Raw genomic sequence first — 18768 nt, 5'->3', positions numbered from 1 at the left:
CCTAGGTTTCCTCATACATAAAATGGGGATATCAATACCTGTAGTACTCACCTCACAGGGGTATGGTGAGATTCAAATGAGATGAGGTATAGAAGGTGCTCTCCAATCATTAGAGGTACAGTATGCCACTGATTCCTAGGTTGGCATGGAGGGCAAATGGAATAATATATGCAAAACACTGTAGAAATGTTACCTAGTATGCCTGATAGTGAGAAGGATTACACATCATTCATTGGTAAAGTCATAAATGTGTTCATGCATGTTATGTATAGAAAGGACTTTGCAACCAAAACAAATAAACAACCAAATAAAGCATTGTAGAAAGGCCAGCTTTAGTAGTAGCAGAAGCATCATCATCCTCATTACCACCATCTTCATCATTCTTCTTCTCCTCATTCTCATCCTCATTAGCACTACCATCCTCATCACCATCTCATTGACCCCTTCTTCTTCCTCCTTTTTTCTCCGTGTATTTCAACATTAGATCATAAACTTCTTGAGGTGAAAGATGATTTCAGTTTTGTTTCTTCTGACCAGTGCTGTCCCCAAGCACTGAGACAGAGGTTCTTGGAAAGACATTTGGGGAGTATAGGGAGGCTGCTACCTGGCTGCTCTCACCAAAATGAGAAGAGAGCCAGGGGGGATAAGTTTGGCGGATTCCCCACCTCCATATCCTCACCAAAGTGACCTGATCCTGGAAAAGTTATCCTCCATCTTATTGCCTATAAAATAGTTAAGCATTCCTTCACCTCCCTTCCCCCAACCATACAAAGATAATCTGAGGCATGAGTTAGGTAGGGAGTGTGTGGTCACCTGGCTGGAGAGGACTTGGAAGCTTTGGGTCAGGGGTCACTGTGAATGCCTTGGGGTTTAGAGTCAGACATCACAGATGGAAGCTTCCATCCAAGATGGCATGGTGCAAATCTAGGGTCAGTGGCTGGAAGGTCTTGGATTTTCTGTCTAACACATACAGGGGATCAGATATGACACTCAAGTCAAAACCCTCCTTAACCAGTCGAGACTTAATGAGCTTAAATGAGCCTGTGGTCTCCAGGGAGTCCTGAGGAAGGGAAAGAAGAGTCACTGAAGGTGACCCCAAATCTCTCCCCCTTAATCGCAGCCCCTCCCTTCCTTTCTCCCATGATTCCCTAGAGCTTCCATGTCTCCCAGGGTAGCCGCTAACCTGGATCCGAATGAAGTGTGGGGCAGCATAGACAGGGAGCACGTTCTCAATGAAGCTGTGGAGTTTCTGGCCATCAAATGCTTTTCCAGGTCTCAGCCGTACAGCTGCCATCCCGACCTTCCCCTCGCAACCTGTGGGCATGCACTGGGTTACTGGGGATGAGGAGAGGATGGGACAGACTGGCTCCATCTGGTCATCTCCTTCCTGTCCTCCCAACCATCCTGGAAGCTTCTTCCTCAAGCATGTGCCAGGTCTAAGATTCTCAGGCTTCTGCTTGGTCAGCCTGGTTTTTCACACAGGAAGGGGACAATATGGCAAGGGAGGCTTCTCATTCACCTCCTCCAGGAAGTCCACTGAGGACAACACACCTTCCACCTCCTGTGTAGACACATTCTCTCCCTTCCAGCTGTGGGGACACAAGAGAGTGTCTTTTCCGGGTCAGTGACACCTTGATCTCTCCAGAGACCCCTGTTCCTAGACAAGACACCACACTGGCCACCAATGACCACCCTTCAAAAGTAAGCTCTTTCCTTAATGTCATAATGGGTCTTGAAGATAAACTTTCCTCTGGCTGGAAAAAAAATCCCTCCAGGGTCCCTGCCTCTCCTCTCCTCTCCTCCCCTTCCCAAGAGCAGGAGGTGAATTCAATGAAAATCATAGTCACCCTCCTCTCTGTCCAATCAGTCCAGCCCAGTGCCTGGCCTAGCGCCTTTCTGCTTAACCTGCAATAGGGGTGAGACTCCTTCCAGAGTGGACAGCTCCTGTGGCAGGCTTAGGCCAGGCTGGAGCACAAGGACCACCCACCCTCTCCCCCCATAGTCCTTTCTTCCCTTATTCAAGCAACCCTTCTCACTTTTGAGGGGATGGTGCTTCTCCCTTCTAAGCATTTCTCACCAGGTATGGGGACACCGTAGACGTTCACCTCCTCCAGGAAGTCCACCAAGGACAACACACCCTCCACCTCCCGTGTAGACACATTCTCTCCCTTCCAGCTGTGGGGACACAAGAGGGTGTCTTTCTGGGTAGATCCTTGTTCCCAGACCAGAGACCACTCAGGACCTGACATCCTCCTTGGTGGGAAGCAGCCCACCTCTTCCCATCAAAACCTGAAATCCTGTCTCCCCCAGTCCCCCTCCAGAAGGCCTTTTCCCTGACCGGAATGTGTCACCAACACGGTCCTGGAAGTAGAGGAAGCCATCCGAGTCCCTAGACAGCAAGTCCCCAGAATTGAAGTAGATGTCCCCTGGCCGCAGCACATCCCGAAGGAGCTTCCTCTCTGTGTGCTCCGGTAAGCCAAGGTACCCCAGGAAGGGGGAGAAGCTGGTGACGCGTGATACCAGCAGCCCTGTTTCCCCTAGGGAGAGAGATAGAACTATAGGAGAGAAACAGAGGCAGGGAAGGCATTTGTGCCTCTGGGCCCGGGATGGGGCTGGGCTGCAAGCCTCTCCACTAAGAGGCGGCTATATCCCTTCCACCCCCACCCCATCCCCATGGCCTGGCCTCCAGCCCCAGCCCTCTTACCAGGCCCCACGGGGATGCAGTGGCCCTTCTTGTCCCGAACGGGCTTCTCTGTCTCAGTATCAAACCGGATGAGCTCAAAGGGACTGAGCAGCTGAGGAAAGCAAGGAGAAAAGGTGTGGGAAATGAAGAGAGAGGAGGGGGCCCACTAGGTGCCAGGCACTGGGTAAGAGTTTTAGAGGGGCTCAAGGCTGTGGGTCGCAGACTCTGAGAGCCTGGGATCTGCTGCTGAGTCAGGGTTCAAAGGACAGAGATCTCAGCCTCCCCCAAGAGTGGGACCTCAGAGTAGATAGTCTGGAATGGGTGGAAGTCCCAGGGGAAGGGAGGGGAGAGATCCTGCTCACCCAAAGCAGAGGGCTGCTCTTGCCTACAGCCCCAACATGTCCAGTGTAGTTAATGAAGCCGACATTCCCCTCTGTGGAGCCATAGAACTCACAGACTCGAATGGGCCCAAAGCGCTTCAGGAACTGTTCCCAGACCTCTCGCCGAAGACCATTCCCTATGGCCAGTCGCACCTTGTGCTCTTGGTCACAGGGTCGCTGCAGGGAGCAGGCCAAGGTCACCCAGGGGGGTGAGGTTGGGAAGGTTCCTCCCTTGGGAGACATGTAGGAGAAGGGCCACTAATGGGCTGCTTTGGGGAAGGGTCTCCCTCAGGATATGTAGATAGCACCTAGCAAATCTATAGATTTGCCTGAAAGGAATCTTGCCCTGGGACAGTGTGGGGAAGGGTCTCCTCTGTATTTCCATGGGCGAGTCACCTAGGTTTTATCTAGGGATGATGAGGTATTTGTGGTCTCCCTTGGGCCAGCCCACAGAGGGAGAAGCTCACTCACCTCAGGAGTGCTGCACAGGTAACGAAGGACCTCTCCAACGTACTGAATGACCGTTACCTGATACTTCCGACAGTCATCCCAAAACCTTGAGGCTGAAAACTTTGGGGCCAGGATACAGGTACACCCTGGGCCAGAGAGGAGGGCTAGTCAGACTATCAGCCTCTTTCAGGGTCTCCAAATCTACCCAAGCCCTCCACACCCATTCCACTGCTGTACTCCCAGACTCCTCAACCCCTTTCCTTTGTCAGGTCTCTGGAGGTAGGGCATGTGGGGAGGTAAGGCATGACCCAGGCACCAGAGCAGCAATCTGCAGACCGTAGAAACTGGAGTTTGGAGTCCCCTCTGAGAGTAACCCTCCTAAGAGGACCAATGTTTCTGCCCTGCACCTGGGGGACAACCAAGCTCTCCCTGAGAGCAGCCCAGGGCAGAGAGCAGTGCCACCAAGCAGTCAGAAAGACTGAGGGGGACCATATCCCTACCATCTGCTACACCTACCTGGCAGCAGGGGAGGCACCCCAGAAGATCCCACAGAAGTGATAGGAAGAGGTCAGTGTCATACTTGTGTGACTTGTGTGCCTCCTAGTTTTACCTCCCACGTAGTCTGGGAAATTGGGTCCTCCTTGGTTTCTCAGGCCTCGGCCCAGGTCATGAACAGAGCTCCTATCCCCTCCCCCAGCCCCAAATGCAGGGGACGAGACCTAAATGTCAGGTGCTGGGCTTGAGGAAGAGGCTCTGGCAACTGCTGGTGAACTGAGACAGTTCAGAGGGACGGAAGCTTGGGAGGAAGCTGTGGGAGTGGTCTAAGTGACCCGGTCCAATCACAGAGAGGAATACGTAAGGCTGAGAGCTCGAGGAACTTGGAGACCATCACATCCAGGCTCCTCATTTGATTCATGGGGAAACCTCGGCCCACAAATCCAAGGAAAGGACTTGTCCAAGGTAAGCTAGGCTTGAGTAAATGTCTCAGCTAGGATTCCTGATGAGTCACACACCCCTTTACCAAGCCCAGAGGCCATGATCCCTGCCCAGCAGCCATCCCCAAAGCCCTCACCTCGTTCTATGCAGCCCATGACGCCAACCAGAAGGGCAGAGGTATGGTAAAGTGGAAGGGCTGTGTAGAAGACATCGTTCTGCCGGATGCCACACGCTTTCAGGGACGATGCCATCATCAGCACCCGATTGTGATTCAAGATCACTGGCTTGGGGAGCCCTGTCAGGTGGGCGTGCAAAAAGAAAGAGGCCAACTCAGTCAGGTAACAAGCATTGATTAGGTGCCTAAAGTATGCTGGGCACTGGGCAAAGGCACTAAGGATACAGACAGACCCTGCTATAAAGCAGGAGGCTAGCTAACTGGGCGGCAGCTGCCAAACTGCATAAAGACAAGCTAGAGATGAGATTAACTAGAAATAACAGGGGCGAGGCCCTAGCATTAAGGAAGATCAGGAGCGGCTTCCTCTAGAAGGTAGGATTTTAATAATTGCTGTTTTTCAGTCGCCTTCAGTGGTGTCTGACTCTTTGTGACCCCATTTGGGGTTTTCTCTGCAAAGATACTGGAGTGGTTTGCCATTCCTTTTCCAGCTCATTTTACAGATGGGGAAACTGAGGCAAACGGGGTTAAGTGACTTGCCCAGGGTCACATAGCTAGTAAGTGTCTCAGGCCAGATTTGAACTCATGAAGATGAGTCTTCCTGACTTGGGCCCGGCACTCTATCCACCGCATCACGTGTCTTCCCTCTCCATAATAATAGCTAACATGTATATAGCACTTACTGCGTGACAAGCATTGTACTAAGGGCTTAATAATTATTTGATCCACACAACAACCCTAGGAGACAGGTACCATATTACCCCCACTGGAAACTGAGGCAGGCATAAGTTAAGTGAATACTCCAGGGCTGCCCAGCTAGGAAGTGCCCGAGGTTTGATTTGAACTCAGGTTTTCCTGACTTCAGGCCCAGAGATCTGCTGTGACACCTTCATGCCCTAAGACGGGAAGGAAGTTGGGAGGAAGAAGTAAGGAGAGGAATAATTCCAGACACACAGGGACAGCTGGTGAGCATGCACAGAATGAGTCAGTGGCTGGAATGTCTTGTGCTTGCAGAGCATCGGAGAGGTGCTGTAGAGGTGAAGTCTACAGGCCTTGGCCACAGCTTGGATGCAGGAGCGAGAGAAAGTGAGGGGCCCAGGGCGACTCCTGGGTTTCAAGCCTGGGGGACTGGGAGAATGCCGATCCCATTGAAAGTAATAGGGAACTTAGTAAGAGAGTAGGGCTTGAGAGCCTGGTGAGGCTTGAGGCCACTCATGGGGGTGACCATTGAAAGACAAAGAGAGACAGAAGAGAAGAACAGGGTGATAGGCAAAGAGAGAAGCAAGGAGGCAGAATCAGGAATAAGGAGACACGGCCAGAAATACAGGAGAGATTAACACAGGACATCGTCTCTATGCTGAAGATTCTCCCTTCTGCCTTGCCTGTCCCCCCCTCTCTGCTGACCTGCAATCTTGCATCTCCAAAGGCCTTTCAGACATCTCCAACTGGATATCCAGGAAACATGTCCAAAACTGAACTCATCATCTTTCTTCCTAACCCTATCACCAACCTCTGTATTTTCATAGCCTACTTGGGGTACTGCCTTAAGTACTTGCCCACTCTGATCTATCCCCCATTCAGCTACTAAAGTCATTGTCCTAAAGCACAAGGCTGATCATGTAAACTCATGTTCCCTATTCCCTCCAGGATCAATACAAAATCTTCTGGCATTCAAAGTCCTTCCCAACCTACCCCTTACCCCCCCACTTTTTAGGCTGCTTACCCCTCAACCTCTCCCTATACACATGTGCGCACTCAGGAAGGCAGTGGCACTGGACCCCCAGTCATTCCACACACAACACTTTCAGGCATTTTCTCTGGCTGCCCACCATACCTGGAACACTCTCCCTTCCCACCTCTGCCTGCTGGCTTCCTTTAAGTGCCAACTATAACCCCTCTTCTACAGGAAGCTTTGGTCAAAGCTCCCCCAAACCAACAGATAGAAAGAAGATGGAAGATGGAAAGACCAGGAGGCAGAGAAAGGGGTGCTGGGAATTCAAGGTGATGGCTGTGGGGTCAGAGGATGAGTCTCACTCACCAGTGGTCCCAGAAGTGTAGATGAACACAGCCATGCTTTCAGAGGTGACGCCAGCTCGAATCTGGCGGGGCACTGGGTCGGAGGAGGCTGCTTCTATGCGGTCCTTCAGGGGCTCCACCCCCTTTGTGGGGGACGTGGAGCTCAAGTAAAAGCACCGGACACCCTTGGCCATCAGCTCTGGAGCAATGGCCTCCACCACCTCCTGTAACTCTAGAAAAGGAAGGCATTATTACTCTGGGAAACTGAGGCACAGAGTTGCAGAAAGAGGCACAAAGAGACTCAAAGTCTGAGAGAATGAGAGACAGGGAGAGAGAGAGAGGAGGGACAAAGAGGCTGAGATGCAGAGAATGAGACATCTGGGGACTGAAAAATCCAAAGACCTCATGAGTCCCAGAATCTCCAAGCTTGAAGGTACTTTCCTGGCCATCTAATCCAACTGTACCTGAGGAAGAGAGTCCTCTGCAGCCTTCCTGACAAAGCTTCATCTAGCCCCTGCTTGAACACCTCCCCAGATGGGGAGCTCAGCGCATTGCACTGGGGGACTTCCCCTGCCCTCCAGTTTCAATGGGCCTCTTTGCCCCTGCCCTTCCCCTCACCCCTATTGCTCCCGGTTCTGCCTTCTGGGGCCAGACAGACTCAGTGTGTCCCGTGTGCCTGACAGCCCTTCGGAATCATGAATGGGGAAAGACTTAGCTGCTCCATGATCCAAGACAGCTCCACAGGACCCATGATGAAACACGCTGTCCACCTCCAGACAGAGAGCGGACCTACTGCAGTGCAGATTAGAGCAGATTCTTTTTCAGTTTCTCTGCTTTCCTTTTCCTGCAGCCTCTCCAATTTGGAAATATGTTTTGCATGACTTGTTATGTGTAACTGATATATTGCCTTCTCAGTGAGTGGGGGAGGGGAAGGAGGGAGGAGGAGGATTTGGAACTCAAGACTTCTTTTAAAAAATTAATGTTACAGGACAGCTAGGTGGTGCAGTGGATAGAGCACCAGCCCTAGAGCCAGAAGGACTTGAGTTCAAGTCTGGCCTCAGACACATAATACTCACCAGCTGTGTGACTCTGGGGCAAGTCACTTAACCCCAGTTGCCTCACCAAAAAAAATTAGTGTTAAAAACAAATCATATTTTTTAAATGTGAAATGAGCTCTTATGTCTCCTGAATCTTTTCTTCTCCAGGAACTATTCATCTCCGTAGTTTCTCCGACTGATCTGCATATGACATGGTCTCCAGGCCCTTCACTCCCCAGGACGCCCTTCCTTGACAGCTCTCCAACTCATTGGTGTTCTTCTTAGACTGTTGTGCCCAGAGCAGAGGACAGTCTGGCAAGGGTGGAGGACAGGCTCAACTCCCTAGTCCTGGAAGCTGTATTCCTCCTGAGACAGCCCAAGAAACTGAGATGGACAGAGACAGGGACAAAGGAAGAGCCAGGGGCAGGGGCAGGGGCAGAGCCAGGGTCAGGGGTAGAAGCAGAGCCAGGGGTAGGGGCAGGGGCAGAGGCAGAGCCAGGGTCAAAGTAAGGGGCAGAGGCAGAGGCAGGGGCAGAGGCAGGGCCAGGGGCAGAGGCAGGGCCAGGGGCAGGGGCAGAGGCAGAGGCAAGGGCAGGGGCAGAGGCAGAGCCAGGGTCAGGGGCAGAGGCAGAGCCAGGGTCAGGGGCAGAGGCAGAGCCAGGGTCAGGGACACAAGCAGACACAAGAGTGGACTCTCAGATAGATGGGTTCCATCACACACTGACCTACCTGGGTCAGCCAAAAGGACGCAGGACCCAGCACTGAGTACAGCATGGAGGAGGGAAGACCCTCGGATGTGGGGGTTGATCCAGGCGACCTGGCAGCCCAACTTACTGAGACCAAACCAGAGACTGAGTGTGGAGATGCCTTGGGGCCCGAGGAAAAACAGGGCGGCCACATCCCCTTCCTTCAGCCCCACAGAGCCGTGGAAGGCTGCACCCAGGGCCCTGGCCACTTGGCAGCTCTTCTGATCCATCTCCCCCAGGCTCACCTGGAGGCCAGAGGTTGTGTCCACCACCATCAGCCGGTCTGGATTAGCCTTGGCCCGGGCCTCAAGCAGGTCCACTAAGGATGTACAGGAAACCTTGTGGGCCAGGTTGATGTATAGGAGGTGGCCTATGTAAGTTACATCTTCTGGCAGCCAACGGATCCAGGCTGGGAAGCTCTGGATCAGAGACTTAGGGAGCCATTGAGAAAGCCATGGGAGCCCCATGGTAGGTATCAGCCACAGCCACTGCCAAGGCCACGGCAGTAGCCATAGCATTGCCAAGGGCAGGAGGAGGAGAAGGGCTGTCCCCTTCAGCCCCATCCTTGACAGCAGAGAAGTGAGGAGGAGAGCCCCAGGCACAGGAAGGGTGAGTCTGGTGAACAGCCAATGATTAACCAGGCCCCTGGGAGTGGCAGTAGTTGGTCCCGAAGGCCCTCCCCCACCTCGCTCTGGGTCTCCTTCCCTTGTTTGTCCCTCTTTCTGTCTCCTCCCTCTCTATTTCCTCTCCCTCGCTGTTCATGGATCTTTCTGTTAATCTTTGGCTCTCTTTGTCTCCGTTTCTATCCCTGTCTCTGTCCCTCTGTCCCTCCCTGTCTATCTCTCTGCCTCTGTCTCTGTCTCTCTCTTTCTGTCTCTAAATCTGTCTCTGTCTCTCTGTCTCTGTCTCTCTCTGTCTCTCCCTCCCCCCCCCCCACTCCTCCTGAAGGGACAATGTGTCTATCTCAAGGCAGCCTATGGTTTGAAGGAGGTGCAGTCTCAGAGGGTTGTTTGAGATATCTCTACCTCAGGGCATCCAGGGGAGGGAGTGAGGAGGGGGCTGGCTCTCCAGGGCCCCAGAGAACAGTCCCAAGTGCAGTGGGGGAAGTGAAGAGAGGCTGATGAAGACTATGTGGGAGATGGTCTCTCAGAAGTGAAGCCTCCTCAGAGGGTTACTTGTTTCTTGCTCTGCTGAAACGCCTGCAGTCAGTTGATCTTGTGAAGAAATATGACTTGCAATGCATCCTGTGCTGTCCTAGGCCTCCCCCTCTTCCCAAACTTGTTTTCAGGCAAGTAGCAGGGAAAAGTAGCACCCCTCCCCCTCTTAAACCACTTGCTCTTGCAAAAACTTCCACCTGTTCTCCAGGCAAGTTTGTGAAACTCTTTGTTCTCTGTTGCTGGGGTAGATTGCCAGTAATAAGATTGTACCCTCAGAGCTTGTCCCAGTGAGCCCTGAGGAAGGGGGCTAGGGAGGAGGGGATTGCAGTTAGGCTCTATATAATCTGCTGAGCTGAACACACTTGTGCTGTCTTTGGTTGGCACCATCTTTTGGGTGCTCTGAGGGGGCCCTTTCTGAGAAAGCCAATAAACTGATAATCATTTGAGATCAATTGAGCCCCAATAAGGCCCAAAAACCTGAATTAATCTTTTTCTTTCGGAGTGAACTAAAAATACCCCTTCCTGTGTCAGCAAATTTCAGGACCAGGTGAAGCTCACCAACATTCTTCCTGTTCGTCCTCACTGAGCCCAGAATATCTGGGACCAGACATCTCTTGATTAATGAGATTTTCCTTCTTTTGTATCCTATGGACATATGTTATGTAGAGGAAACACATATCCTGGATCTATAATTTTGATTGATACTTTGACATTCTATTGTATTTACAATCTATGCAATTAAGTAACTTCCTTTTTTAATGTCATATGTTAGGAAACATATGGAGGCTATTCCTTTTTTTGTAACACAGACATCCTGAGTCTGATCATTCTAAACTGCATAAAACCCCTCTCATTTTGCTTAATCTCCGAGTCAGAATCACATTCTGGCTTCCATGTCGAGATGAGTCGCTAGCAAAAAGGGAATAAACTATATAATCGTATATCACCTAACCTGTTTGCCTTCTTTAACCAAACTTTCAGGTCAACAAAACAAACTATTCTTTTTGCTAACATCTCTGAGTCTCCGATTTATTGATAAGGGTCTTCATACCCCACACAACTAGGAAGGACTTCCTCCCAGCCAGAGCTGTCCCAGAGTGGGGCAGGCCACCCCAGGGGTGGTGGGCCCTCCTCCTGGGGCAGCTCAGGCAGGGCTGGGCCCAGAGGCTCTGAGGCTTCTCCAGCTCTGATGTTCTGGGAGTCTCTAACTGAGCCCTCGCGCTCAGGAAGCTTGAGAGGACAGGAAAGGACCAAGAATGAGTCGGCAGCATTCTCAGATTCCCACCTGAGGCTTGCAAAGGGCACAGAGAAGCTAATTTTGCAAAAATTTGTCCAAGGTCCCAAAGAGCCCAGCCACAACCTCTAACCAGGAAAGGCTCTTGCCTAGAAGGAGCACAGAGCCCTTGGGTGCAGTCCTGCTTGGCAGACACTGGCCAGCTCCTGGTCCCCCCTTCCCTGTGTCCCCCATCTCTGCAATGGACGTGTGGGGCTACGGATCTCTAAGCACCTCGTCAGTACTGGCAGCTCAGAGCATGGGACCCTGCAGCCTCCTCACCGGAAGGGAGTCAAGGCCGCAGGTATGTGGCCTGGGGTCCCCTAAATGGCCCCTCAGTGTAGAGGTTTCCTTTTGGCCTTTTCTTCTCCTTTCCCCTCCCCCTCTCCCCATCCACTGCCCCATAGAACAGTGAAAACAAGCTGAAACAAAGAGGTCTGTAGCATAAGTCCAGATTCCTCCCCTGGCCCCACCTACAATGGCATTTCCCCTGTGGTTGGCCAGCCAGTTTCAGCTTTGAGCCCTGGCTCTGTGGCAGGTCAGTCCAGTGACACAATTCTCACTGGAAAGCTGTTATTGTAGATGGCTCCTGTCAGGCCTACCTCTCTGCTTCACTTCTCCCCAGCTTCCTCTGAAGTTGTCCGTTTCCCACTTCTTATGGGACAATTATATCCCATTTCATTCATATACCATCATTTACTTAGCCTTTCCCCAATGGGTGGCCATCCCCTTACTTTCCAATATTTGGCTACCATGAAAAGAGCTGCTCTAAACATTTCTGGGCCTCAGGGTATGCACAGCTCCGTGACTTGGGGGCCAAAGCTCCAAATTGCTTTCCAGAATGCCATGACCAATTCACAATGAAGGTTTCCATAGGGAAAAAAAGATGACTCTCTCCCCTCCCATCACTCCAGTTCTGGGCCCCTCTTGAAACCAGCCAAGATGAGGTAGACCCCCTTGATCCTGACAAAGGGTGAGTTGTCCCACCTGCTGCCAGGTGGGAAAGGCAGCTCTTTCTCTTGGAAGGTCCCCTGGATGGACTAGCTCCATCATACCCTGCCTGCCCAACCACCCAGACATCGCTAATCCCCAAGCTGCATGAGAACAGACAGATCACTGAGAGGCCTGGCTGGCCTCTGGCTGGAGTTCCCTGGCCCAACTTCTGCCCCAACAGTAGCTACAGGGAACGAGGTAGAGTGTTTGGAAGAAACCAGCACAGGAATTGTAGAGAGAGACAGTGCAGATGTCCCAAGTCACCTCCAGAGACCCCTTCCAGTCTGGCAGGGGCAAAGAACTGGGTGGCAGGACCAGGAGACAAGAAACAGTAAAGCCAAGGGATCTCAGAGGTTCCTGACTGCTTAAAGAAAGAGAAGGAATGCATGCATGAATGAATGAAAAAGCACTGGGCTAGGGAAGTTGTCAGGTTCTAGGCAACAGCCTTTCCTAGTCAGAGGTTGTGGCCCGGCTCCTTGGGACATTGGACAAATTCTTGCAAAATTAGCTGTTTGGCCTTAGGGACCTGAGGTCCTTCCAGTTCCTCTCGTGGGTGCCTGGCTGGGCCTAGCGAAAGAAGGTGAGAATGGGGGCAGTCTGGGGGCTCCTTCAGTCATCCTGCTGCTGGTGTTTTACACACATTATCTCATCTAAGCCTTATAACTGTCCTGGCACAGGGAGGTATTATTATTCCTGGTTTTATAGATGAGGAAATTGAGTCAGACAGAGCTTAAGTACCTTAACTCAAAGTCATTTAGCCAATAAGTGTCAAAGGTAGGAATAGAATTCACAACTCCCTGGACTCAAAGACCAACATTTTATGTGCTACACCCTCTTTGTTGGGGGGCAGGAGTGGGAGATAAAACTTGTGAGGAAGGAATCAGAGGGGCATGGCCCCTCAAACACAGTCCCCTTACCCCAACTCTGAGGGTTCCCCACATGCCAAACTTCCCAAGTAAGAAAGGCTCCCTCTGAGAGACCCCAGAGGAGGTGACTTTGGGGCTGCCTGCCTCCCTGCCCACCATGCCTCTAGCCCCCCAAGGCTCCTTCTGTTTCTCCATACTGTCAGGCCAGAGTGCAGTGGGCCCTTGGGAGGGTCACTACCATGTGGGGTAGTCCCTGGGCTCTAGTCAGCAGGATGGCCTAGGGCAAGGCCAGTGTCATACACCGGCTATCACTACTGCAGGGAAGACAGACTCATTCTGGGCCCCTTGGTTTTGACTCCAACACAGCCTTTGGCCCCTGTCCCTGCCCCTTCAGCAGATAGAGTCTGAGGGCCCCAGTGGCCCCCAGAGTCCTGGAATCTCAGACTCAGATGTGGAAGGGGGCTTCCAGCCCAGCCCAGACCTGAGCAAGAACCCCCTTGACAATGAGTGGGCCTTGTCCCGACTCTGCTTAGAGCATCTGAGTTGGGGGAGCACCTTCCCATCTCCTGAGGCAGCCCCTCCCACTGTGGGGCAGTCTCATCCTTAGTAAACTGCCTATAATGTTCCCCAGCTGCTCCTTGCTGGGGCGGGGAGGCTTTGAGCCAAAACTCCCCAACATAACAGCCCTTCAGATATTAACGGCAGCCCTCCCTCAGTGTCCTTTCCACCCCCACCCCCCAGCCTTCTCTTCCCTATGGGGAAACATCCCCAGTCTATATTCCAGCCAGACAGGCCTCCTGGCTTTGCTCCCAGCTTGTAGTGGACAAAGCCTGGGTCCTGGGTTCAAATCCCACCTCTGACAATTACCACCTGTGTGACTTCAGACAACCTTCCTTGGGCCTCACTTTTCTCACCTGGACCCTGAAGTTCCTTCTAGCTTAGATAGAAGATCCTCTGATCTCCCACCTCCAGGCTTTTGTACTAGCTTATCCCCTAGGCCTGGAATGCCTTCCCTCCTGCCTTTACCTCTTGGAATCCTTACCTCCTTCAAGGCTCAACTCAAGTGCTCATGAAGCCTCTCATGGTCCCTGAAATTACTTTATTTTTTGGAATATATTACACGGCAACTCATCTGTGTGCAGCAAATTCTGATGCCCTACCCCAGGACCACCTACCACAGAGGCAGGCTTGCTTTTTGTCTGTCATCTCAGCACTAGGCCTGAGCCTAAGGATGAGACCTGGCAGGGCCTGGATATCTCTCCAGCCTTCTTCCTCTGGGACACATTTCCTTCTAATGCCTGCTTGGGTTATCCCCCCTTACTCACTGTTTTAAGGGAGAGGACCCCCCAGGAACCATGCCCCCCCAGCCCTGATTTCTCCTACAGATAGCTACCCACTCTACGTGGGGAAGATGCCGTGGGATGGGCACCACGCCAGTAGAATCAAGTGAATGTTACCAGACCAAAGAAGGTGGTTCTGCAGAGGAAGGCCCAGAGCTCTGTGCTGTTTAACATTTTTATTCATGAATGACTGAACCCCCAAAAACTTAAAAAGCATTTGCTAAGCACTTACTGTATACAAACAGAAAAGTTAAACAGTCCCTTCCCTCAAAGAGCTCACATTCTAATGGGGGAGACAGCACAGAGAGAAGGTTTCAGAACCAAGTCAGATGGAAAGGTCCCACGGTCTTAGGGTACTGGGAAGCAGAGGGTGCTGCCTCTTCTTGGATGGGATGCCCACGGATCCAAAGTCTATCAGTTTTTTAGATGGAACCACTTGACATAGCCAAGGACCTTCGTGGTGAGCACTCTCTTGGATGGTTGACTGTCCAGCAGCTTGCAGTTGCTGGTACAAGCTCCTCCTGGCTCTCCCTGGAGGACCCTCCCAGCCCTTCCTTGGGATCTGAGCCAGGTGGGCAGCTTGACTGTTCTTATGTGGTGCTTGGGGGGATGGCCAGCTCCTTCTCCCCTGGAGCCATCTCCAGGGAGGTGAGGGCTGGGCTGGAAGTAGGGAGTGGTCATTATCCTCAAGGCTTTTTAAAAGCCTAACTTGGATAATCATCCAGAGGGTGTGTTTCCAGGCCAAAGGAGATTTGGAAAGCAAACTCAAGTTCTGAACAACCTGTTCTCTCTCTCTCAAAACCCCAAATTGCTTTCCAGCCTGCTCCCAGCGTGCATTATTGTTCCTGTCTTGCCCACTTCCTCCAGCAATGGTCCCATCTCGGACCATCTCTGACCACTTATTTAGAGGTCTCCAGGCAAGCCGGAGGCTGTGGGATTGGGGGAATCTGATCTCATCTGGTTATGTTTATTACAAGATCTCTGGGTGCCTCATTATGGGTTGCTGGTCTCCTTGGGTACATATTGTGAAATACGTGGGTGTGCTATTATTGTGAACTCTCTGAGAGTGTGTGGACTTTCTCCTCCCTCAGAGAAGTTCCTGGCTGCCCCAGGTACATGAGCTGAATGCCTCCTATGATCAGTGGTCTAACACTCACTGCTGGCCTTCTTATGGGTGGGTCTGGCACCACCGATCTCCCGATACCATTTGACGTGTACTTACTGAAATGTTTCCCTCTTTGTTTCTGGTACCAGGCACATAGTTAAGTGCTCAGTAAATGCTTGTTAGCTGATTAAGGAGACCAGGTTTGACTCTTGATACTCACTTCTCTGGTCTGCGCCTCAGTTTCTTTGATTATAAAATGAGGCAAATAATGTTTCTATCATTTGTTTTCCTGTTAGGACATTTTGTGGATGTCTTAAAGCCCTAGAGGCAAAGAGAATTACAATTGTTGTCATTCACTCACCTGTGCATTCAATGCCTACTGTGTGCTAGGGGAGGAGTTCAGGTCCTAGGGTCTTAGAGCTGAGGTGGGGGAGGGAGTAGAGCCTTCAGGTGATTGTTCTAGCAGGTGAATGGAGGAGAGCCTGGCAGAGCAGCTAATGAGACCATTAGAATTAAGTAGGTAGCAGGACTGAGCTAGGGTGGTGGCTCAGGGTGGTAGGAGGAGTCCCATAAATGCGGTGGTGGGAGAACCCCCAAATTTGCTTAACTGTTTGGATTTATAGGGTGACACAGAGGAGCATGCCAAAGCTGTGAAGTGGTAATCATTTGAGATCAATTGGGCCCCAGTAGGGGCCAAAACCTGAATTAATCTTTTTCTCTCTGAGTGAACTGAAAACACCCCTTTCTGTGTCAGCAAATTTCAGGACCAGATGGAGCTCACCAACATTCTTCCTGTTCGTCATCACTGAGCCCAGGATATCTGGGACCAGACACTCTCTTGACTAATGAGACTTTTCCTTCTTTTGTATCCTATAGACATATGTTATGTAGAGGAAACACATATCCTGGATCTATAATTTTGATTGATAACTTTGACATTCTTCTATTGTATTTACAATCTATGCAATTAAGTAACTTCCTTTTTATATGCTGTATGTTATGAAACATGTGGAGGCTATACCTTTTTTTGTAACACAGACATCCTGAGTCTGATCACTCTAAACTGTATAAAACCTCTCTCGTTTTGCTTAATCTCCGAGTCAGAATCACATTCTGGCTTCCACGTTAACACGATTCGCTAGCTAAAAGGGAATAAACTATATAATCACGTATCACCTAACTTGTTTGCCTTCTTTAACCAAACTTTCAGGGTAACAGTAATGGTGCCATGACTTTGGATTGGAACTGAAGGAATGGGAGAAAACTCCAGCCCACCCTGGCAGCGCTTTAGTGGATCAGGCGCCTCAGGATCCGTTTTTTCCTGGAGTCCTAACCTTGACAGGCTCTGGTAAGTTTCTCCTATTCCCAGCTTCCATGGACCTCCCACTAGTTTGGTTGAAGTCTGAAAGAAAATTCCTTTAAGTTAGCTCTGGGGTGGGGGATCCAGTCAAGGTTCAGAAACTCTGGCTACTGTATCAGGTCCCCTCTGGTAAGGATCGATCTAGGCAAATTGGCTATGGGTCAGTCAGAAACTAAAACTAGAAAACCGGCTAACAAGACCGCTGCCTCTTATATGTCAAGCCATTGCCAATCTGGTGATCACAAGTACTGCGAGCACTGATACCAATAAACTAAAGATAACCCGAAATCATGTTGGTCACAATATGGGGTTCTTTTGACCGGTCAAAGTTACTGTATCTTAAAACCAAATCAAGTTTAAAGGCCAACAAAACATCTAGCCAGGAGTGGGAATGTTTTCATCACTGGGTTGCTGAGATGGCTGAGGGAGAAGGAAAGGCTATGGTCCTGACAGGGACTCAGATCCCCAAACTTAACTTTATTGGGACTTGCCCCTTTAAATCTGCAATCTCAGGGGCACTCTGAGGAAGGCTCACAGGATCCAGTTACACTATCAGGTCTTGGATCCTTGCAAATTCTCCAACCCTTTTCCTCAGAATAATAATAATAATAGCCAATTCGGGGGGGGCTTTCTAACAAGCCTCTAATTCCCTCTGTCTCTGTCATTAAGTGCGCACTATGTCATTATGTTTGTATTGTATTTGTCCTGTCAATTTGTCTGTTGGTTTGTGTCTCTGTATCTGTACCTTATAAGATTTTAAACGCAGCCAAAGACTTCTAAGGGCTGCAGCTAGGGAAACAACAAATTGTAAAACTCCTTTCTTGTGGGTCCAGGCCTGGCCAGCCTAGACCTACAGTGAAAAGTTAGATACAGCTAAAGACTTCTTAGCAGATTCTAAAGGTTTTGAGATTAATCATTAAGAAATTGGGAAGTTGTTCATTTTGGGACTGTTGGAGAAAACTTCTGAGACTGGGGGTGATTCCAGGAGCTCACCCTCTGCTAAAACACCTCCTTCCAATCCTGATTCCTCAGCATTTCCCACTCCCCCCTCAGAGATAAGCATCTCAATAAGGGGACTGAAAAAGAGAAGAGAATGCTGGAGAATTGTAGGGAAAACTTAAATCAGCCTTCCCTATCTGGCAAAAGGAGGAGAGGGCAGCTAACACAGACTAGCAGTGATGGTCTGCTATCAGCCCTATGCCCCTGGGCATCTTGCAGCCCACCCTTCTAGGCAAGACCTGGGACTAACGTCCAGGTTCAGTACATTCTGCCCAGCCTGCCCCAGCAGCTGCAAACGGCACCAGCCTCAGTAAATTATGCAAGCTGTGGGGAGGAGAGAAGTGGACAGGTCAGAACTATGATAAGATTCCTATGCCCTGACACCAAGAATTATCACCACTGGCAAAGCCCTGGCATCAGCCACCCAAACCCCTGGAAGGCCTGGCAATAGCATTATGAGGTGAGAAGCCAACTTCTACTCTTGGTAAGCCCCATACTTCTCTGTTCCAGTTTCAGAATTTATGGCAAGTTATTTTATCTCTGTTTGCCCTGATTCCTGATTTGTAAAAGGAAAATAATAATGGTTGTTGTTATGGGATCAAAACTATAATGATTGCAAAGTGCTTAACGCAATGACATATGTTAGACAACATTATTATTATCTCTCTAATTTAATGTAATTGTTCCATACCTGATAACTTTGAAGTGGTTTTTAAATACCATGAGTAATAAGATCAATAATTTCTATGTGTAATAATCTGGAAATGCAACTGATGTCATCTGAAGTTTATTGTTTGTGTTGTTAGTATGTTTCTAAATTGTATTGTATTTCTAAAACTTTCTTAGATTGTAAAATTTGAGAGATCATTGTGAGGTAGAAATGGTACATATGGTTTGGTCTTTTAAAAGGATGTGATAAAATTGGATAATTTGAAAACTGTTAACATTTAATGAGGTATATTTGGTTGTAAGCAGGTAATTAATTGGTTCCGTTTCAAGTTTTAAATACCTGATAATTGTTTATGGTATAGTTATATTTCTGAGATTTTTTATATGGTGTAATCTGGTAAACAAATTGTATCAGCTATACTGTTGGAAAAAAAAGCAATTTCTCTTATAATCCAGAGATGTTAGATCAAGAATTGTCACCCTCCCAAAAAATAATAATAGGGGAGAATGAATGGGTTAGAATAAACTTCCAAGTTTTATTTGCTTTTAAGAGGAAGTTTCACCTAAAATTCTTATCAAATCTGTG

At 49.9% G+C, this 18768-nt stretch overlaps 1 protein-coding gene across 1 annotated transcript; it reads right to left on the bottom strand.

Moving 5' to 3' along the window:
* Positions 1-313: 313 nt before the first annotated feature.
* SLC27A5 (solute carrier family 27 member 5) lies at positions 314-9024 on the bottom strand. Its single transcript, XM_021004120.2, has 10 exons — positions 8404-9024; positions 6660-6869; positions 4586-4744; positions 3535-3659; positions 3046-3240; positions 2705-2795; positions 2339-2537; positions 2078-2175; positions 1184-1314; positions 314-1060 (listed from the first exon to the last, which is right to left on the bottom strand). Exons 1-10 carry the CDS (start codon positions 8981-8983, stop codon positions 884-886), a joined length of 1965 nt encoding a protein of 654 aa, XP_020859779.1. The 5' UTR covers positions 8984-9024; the 3' UTR covers positions 314-883.
* Positions 9025-18768: the final 9744 nt, after the last annotated feature.

This window comes from Phascolarctos cinereus, unplaced genomic scaffold (genome assembly GCF_003287225.1).
Source record: "Phascolarctos cinereus isolate Bilbo 61053 unplaced genomic scaffold, phaCin_HiC Scaffold_726;HRSCAF=1367, whole genome shotgun sequence".
Lineage (NCBI taxonomy): Eukaryota > Metazoa > Chordata > Mammalia > Diprotodontia > Phascolarctidae > Phascolarctos > Phascolarctos cinereus.
Note: the sequence above shows the minus strand (reverse complement) of the source record. Positions and strands in the feature narration are given on the sequence as shown.

What these genes read in the sequence shown, in the direction of transcription:
- SLC27A5 (XM_021004120.2), bottom strand. Translation starts at nt 8,983, where the DNA reads ATGGGGCTGAAGGGGACAGCCCTTCTCCTCCTCCTGCCCTTGGCAATG. An exon ending in CGTGTTGGTGACACATTCCG is followed by an intron (nt 2,176 to 2,338) that starts GTCAGGGAAAAG and finishes GTGTCCCCACAG; the next exon opens with CTGGAAGGGAGAGAATGTGT. An exon ending in CTACGGTGTCCCCATACCTG is followed by an intron (nt 1,315 to 2,077) that starts GTGAGAAATGCT and finishes GCATGCCCACAG; the next exon opens with GTTGCGAGGGGAAGGTCGGG.